The 6,631-nt window shown below is 35.3% G+C and overlaps 1 protein-coding gene across 1 annotated transcript in view; it reads right to left on the reverse strand.

Annotated features, from left to right (window-relative positions):
• The window catches only part of LOC121873118 (basic leucine zipper and W2 domain-containing protein 1-like), a 64,601-nt gene extending 60,901 nt beyond the window's left edge, over nt 1–3,700 (reverse strand). The window contains exon 1 of the mRNA XM_042376431.1: nt 3,594–3,700. Within this exon, the coding sequence (XP_042232365.1) occupies nt 3,594–3,687 (94 nt within the window). The 5' untranslated portion in view covers nt 3,688–3,700. The remainder of the gene's footprint in view (nt 1–3,593) is intronic.
• Between the last annotated feature and the right edge of the window lie 2,931 nt (nt 3,701–6,631).

Below are 6,631 nucleotides of genomic sequence, written 5' to 3' on the forward strand. Positions count from 1 at the left end.
ATTATCACCTTACATACAGTATATATAAATATATATATCTCCCACCAAATCCTCTCTCGTTACTTTAAATAAAAAGATCTTGACTGTACAACTGAATTTAAATTCACCAATTATAAACTGCAAATTAATTAAATGGAAACATGAAAATCCAGCAACACCCTTAATGTTAAAATGAAACCCTCATACTAAAATCATTCAAATGCTAGAACTACTATAAATGCTGAAACATTGTCACTAAAGCAATTCTGAGGACTGTGAATACTCCAGCTTCAATTGTCCAGTTCTTATCGATGGATAAAAATAATTACTGTATGAAAGTAACAAATATACTGTAATACCCATTTTTCGTCTACACGCGCTATTACTGCATACATATTCAGCTTCAGTTTCTTTAGCCAACAAATATAAAACAAAGTTAATGTTACCTGTGATTAAGGATAATACAAACAAATGTCAAAATACATGTGATGGTAGAAGACCCTACAGTGCCAGAGGAAATTTGTAGCTTAAATATTGTACAGTATATGAACCTGAATATAACCTACCATAATTCATATTTATAAATGATAAAAATGTTCCTTAACCCCTTGGCTGTGGGAGTGACTCCAATTCATTGCTGTCAAAAATCTTTTTGAACGTTCCGTGCAATTCTCCAACATTCCCTGCACTACAAAATGGCCAGCAACTCCTGGGAAGTGCTGCCAATATGTGGCAGTTGAGTCAACTATAAGTGTTTACAAGCAAATCATGTTAGCACCTCACCCATGCCACCAATGCGGTTTTTCTCCTTGTCTTGTATAGTAATGTCTTTTAACCATAACCTAGGTAAGCTTTGATGGTAATATTAACATATGCTTAGTAAATGTGTGATATGTATTATGCTGCTGCATAAGATAAAGGAAATAATACAAAATTACAAAGTATATGAAGAGATGTAAAGGGTTGGCATCCCTTTAACTCCCACATGCTTTACAGCATTATGGGTGTGAGGAAGTAGTCCATGATATCTGAGGATATCAATACCATTGCAGTCAATAACATTGTTCAAATAAAATGTTTGATTGTGCTATTTTGTTTGCTTTACCTGACATCTAAGCAAAATTACAAAATCTTTTAATATTTTTTTACCTAAAATTTAGTACAGTTTGCAGTATATGAACATGATATGGAGTAGTACAGTACTGTATTTTGATGATTTGTTTTTAATATAAGAGTAAAACTGAGTATATTCCCCCATTTGAAATAGTTTAGGCCAACTTTTTTTAGCATTAATGGATGACACCAAAAAATTTATTTTCTCAATTTTGTCAAAATAATTATTCTCTACTATAAAATATTGTTTGTAGGCACTCTTAATGACAGATATAGAAGCTAAATGGTTTTGTCTTGTTAGAAAAAAATTCAATTAACATGCATTTCTCGTGGAGAATTGATGCATTTTGTGAATGGACTGTGAAATAAGATATGCAGCCAAAGGGTTAACTAAAAAAAATACAAAACATTTAAAATCTAGTCATAAACAATTGGCCTACATCACCCACCCGCTCCAAAAAATAATATATGCTATTCTGCAATCAGCTATACTGTACGTATATCACAATAACTAGCCTTCTACTAAGTCTTTGTAATGGCCTTCTACAGCTTAAAGCCTGTCCTTGCACAAATTAACAAATGGAGCTAACCATCACTTGTTCGATTTTATAAAAGAAATTTCTTGTAATGTATAAGATATAATTTCAAATAAATTGATACTGTAATACACTTAATTAGCAATTCTTTGCCCCTCATAATAGTATTGATGACTTATAAATTACATCATTTAAATACCTAAGACCCCAACAAACTTATCTGGGATGAAGATTGGGAGTCACTGAGGCAACGATTTTGAGTTAGGCCCCTGAATATCTTGTTCAATTTGCCCAATTGACAATGTGAATTACAGTACTGTACAGTTGGGTCTCATTACGCGGTTAATGTAACCCGGAGGGTACAGCGGAAAGTGAGGAACGCATAAAGTGAACAACATAACATATGGGATTAATTGAAATGGAGTCCAGGCCGATCCCCAAACTCCACTTTTTGACGACACACAACTATGTTGTAGTAAAAATATTATCTTAACTTTATGATGGCATGCACACACAATTAATAATTAAGAGAAATATCAATAATATTAGGTTTTTTAACACTTACATTAGTAGAAAAGATGGCTGGGCACACGGGGATGGGCGGTTGGTTCCGAGGCAGAGGGCAGATTATTGGCCCTCACCTGTATCACTTGTATCAATTGTATCACTATCCACCACAGAGGCTTGCAGGGCCTCTTTGTCAAACCCCCCAAAGTTCATATAAGTCCATATCCTCACTATAATTATCACTATCACTGACTTGGGCCGGCTGTAGTGGGTGGCGGGTGAAGAACTGGTAATGTTTTGATGACTGGGCGACCTTGTGCGCACCATTTTCGCGCCTCTTACACAACATGGCGGATGGCGGGAGGTTTGGATCCAAAAATGGCGCGGCTTGCCAGCCGCTCTCCGCGTAATGGGGTTCACGACCGCGGAATGTGAGCATGTTAGGTTCCGGCAGGGCACCGCGTTAACGGTGAACCGCGTAATGTGAGGGTTGACTGTACAGCATTTCAAAACATATTGGGCATAATCACCACAAAGATTAATATAATGTCTTGTGTGAGCAAAAGAATTTATACAACTTCTACAGATAATAATAGATTAGTACTGTACTGTACATGTATAAAGTTGGGTGCTAAAAGTAGTCAGCTATATCTATGGTGAAAGAATTTATGCCCAATAGACTTCACTTGTCAACAAGTCTTATAATTGCACATTTCTAATATTGCAGAATGATCACTGTTCCTCTGATTCATAGTGTCTTACCTCTACCTTAATCTTAAACAACTTAGTTTAATTATACAGCACAAAGATTCAATTTTTTTATATACTGTATATTAGCTACAACACAAGAAAAATAGATTGAGCCTTACAAATGAAGTTAGCTGACAACAAAAATACAAAAACTAAGTCTGATTTACACTAAAGCCCAGCTGGCAAATATACAACAGCTCTCATCTACAAACAGATTGTGGATTGAAAGGAAAAACCTGGCCTTGCTCCCTTCTCCATGGCCAAGACTCCCCCTCACCCACTGATTTCTGAAGAATATATTTTAAAATCTTATCAGGAAAGATAATATTTAGTTATAAGTATGTCATGTAGCTTACACTACAAGGCATCTTACTGAATGATGGAGGTGATACTGTAGTTAAGAAAATTGTGGAATATGAGCAAATGTGTTAGGTAATTGTAGACCTGCTTTTAGCATCATCCATTTCAAATCATAATATTTAACAGTTCAATACAGGGTACTGTCTTTAAAGTTTACTCAACTGTAAATACCTTCTAAACACCCCAAATTTGTTAAGCAAATTTTTAACATCATCTACCAATATCCGAGCTTTACCTCCACTACATGGATTCTGTATACTATACTGCACAGTATATTACTGTACAGTACTCTCATCTACAACCCAAATCAATATTATCCATCTACATTATCAATCTACCGAGACCAACCTTCTTTTTTTGTGTCCCCTGGTGGTCCCGTGGACATTTCACCCTGTTTAATTGGTGTGCTGTTGCCACCTGTTCCAGAAGGCTTCCCTGACATATTATACTTAATGCTGGAAATTAAAGAAAACTTAACATTTAACTTTGTGGAACATTAACCATTATTTCGAGACATTTGATACTTTTCACAAAAGAGATTCACATTTGGGCAGGTCTCTACAACTTAAAAGAAGGATGAAGCTTCCAAAGTTTAAATAAATCTAGAAATTCAATGCAAATTTCAGGCAGTGATCCCTGAACTGAAACATCTTGGCAATGATTTTTACCTAACCAACCTTTTTAAAATTTTTTTTTTGCTCAACTACAAAGTTCACACACACACAATGATACAAAGTTCACACACACACAATGGGGGTCAGGGGATGCATCTTTAAGCATGACATCCTTAAAACATCAACCTTTCTGTATTCACAACAAATTTAAAGGGGGGCCAGTGGTTAAGTCAAAGAAATTTGCAAGTTTCTTTCCACAACTTTTATGCAAAAGGCAGAAGCATCAGCTAGTACTGTATAGATATTTTGCACCTTATCTGAACTTCAATAGGTTCAATATTTAATAGGATTTTTTTTAATACTACTGTACAGTAGAACATTAAACAAAATCCTGCAATAAAAAAACTTTACTCAATCAAATTAACCTGAACGAGAATTGTAAATCTAAAATCTTTCATCTCCTGCTCAGCCAGTCATTAGTTCACTGAGCTTGACTTCCCTCCTAAACACTCTTATACTACTTTGGATAGCAACCATACCCACAGTTTGACCTGTTCCTTCATAAGTTGGTACCTAATCTATGCTCATATCTTAGTTTGGTGTGACTAGGGTGGGCCAATGGATTTTCAGTTAATGGACAAGAAAAAAATATTCATTTAATAAGTACAGTACCATAAAATAGTTTCATTCAAGAAAAATCAAACGCTGAAAAGTAACCAACAATAAAGTCTGCCACCATGTTTGGTGTTTATATCCTCTAGGCCAATCAGTGATTACCCTAAAATGTATACAGTAGCCCAATAAGATTTGTCCATTGTATCGCCCGTCTAGTATCTATTTAGTAAAAATTTTAAGTCCATTATGTCGGGGAAATGGCCTGTAAGTGTGCGTGCTGGCAAACCAGCCAAGGTGCCCAGGAGAGTCATTAGTATGGACGTGAAATGAAGGGCTTAGGCAGGCAAACGTCAGGTCGACGTTGGACGATGGTTATTAAAAAAAAAAAATTATACTGTACGGGGTACTGTATTTTTTTTACGGGGATTAGCCCACCTGGGCACATAACTGACCCATATCAGGGCCTGGGGGGCGAAAATATAATAATAAGTAATAACTACGTATTATTATTATAATTACAACAATTAATAAAATTATAGCAAATTAATACAAATATAAATAATAATAAAATTTTTAATAATAATGACCATAAATAAATACAAAAATGAAAAAAAAATTCAAGAGTGAGAATATACAATATGTATGTTGTGTTGTCCAAGTAAGAGAAACAATTGAAACCTGCAATTGAGCGTAAATGAGGCAGAATGTCAGATCAGCAACCTGGGACTTGGTCACAATTTTTGTGATGTCATATGGCAGCAGGGTCTACGATTAGACAACACATTATGCTTCCAATATCTTCCCAGGCAGTAGTGTACACACACACAGAAAAGCCTAGAATAACAACGGTAAGGTGTCCTCCAATACTGTAGTGTAAGGTGAATCATCGTATCGCGAATCATTAATTACCATTAAAATAGAGCCATAATAATGAGCTGCATTCCCAAGTGTGATCTTTTCATATCTTTTGAGTGGCTTTTTACCCTCTTTTCACCCCAAAACAATACAATTCATGAACATTGCAAACTATTTACTGTTCATATATGTTTTAAATAATATTTACAAATGTAAAACAAAAATTCTACTCACCAATGGTGGTATAGTCTAAAACCTAAGGAAAACCAATGAATATTGTGCGAGTTTTACTCAGATGACCGTGTCATCAGGTTCAACTCTGGCTGCAGCTGTAGGTTCAACTCTGGCTGCAGCTGTAGGTTCAACTCTGGCTGCAGCTGTAGGTTCAACTCTGGCTGCAGCTGTAGGTTTCCATAAAGCTGTTGCTGAACCTGAAGTTGCTGCTGAAGCTGCATATGATGCTGAATTTGATGGTGTAGCTCAAGTTGATGGTTTAGTCCTTCGAATAATAAAAGCTGTCGAAAGAACCTTGCACAGCTGCTTTCCTTTCTCATTATACATCTTTATGTAGAGGTCATATGCGTTTATTCAAATTTTAATGATTTGTTCTGTTAATGGATCCACTTCAGAAAATATGTTCATTGCTTGCTCCATATAATAACCACAGACCTCTCACCTTTTTCATATCGTTTTAACACATTTAGTTTCTCGGCTAAACTCATACACTTTCTATTAGCTTCTGAAACAACACTACCATCACTTGCTCTCTTGCTCATGTTGAATAGGGAAGCAAAAATGCTCTAAGAAAACCGAGGAAACTTTTCTCGTTCCTGTTCAGATGCGTGAAAACAAAGGGACAGCCAAGCTCCAACTGTTGTTTACTGGCTTTGTGCATTACCACTCATTAGCCAGGCAGCTTCTTTGCACAAGGCACTTCTTTTTTGGGGTTATTAATTTTTTTTATAAAACATATCGGGATTTAGTTATTATTTATATGAATCAGAGGCTTTAGTGTATATATATATATATATATATATATATATATGTATATATATATATATGTATATATATGTGTATATATATATGTATATATATGTGTATATATATATGTATATATATGTGTGTATATATATGTATATATATGTATATATATGTGTATATGTATATATATATACAGTATTACCCCGCCTAACGCGGTTTCACTTAACGCGTTTTATCATATACGCGGTGCCTCGCCAGAGCTGAACTTTCACTTAACACGGATTTTTTCCACATATACGCGGTGAGTGTCCGGCTCGAGAC

The sequence above is a fragment of the Homarus americanus genome, unplaced genomic scaffold, assembly GCF_018991925.1.
Source record: "Homarus americanus isolate GMGI-L3 unplaced genomic scaffold, GMGI_Hamer_2.0 scaffold32929, whole genome shotgun sequence".
In the NCBI taxonomy this organism is placed as follows: Eukaryota; Metazoa; Arthropoda; class Malacostraca; order Decapoda; family Nephropidae; genus Homarus; species Homarus americanus.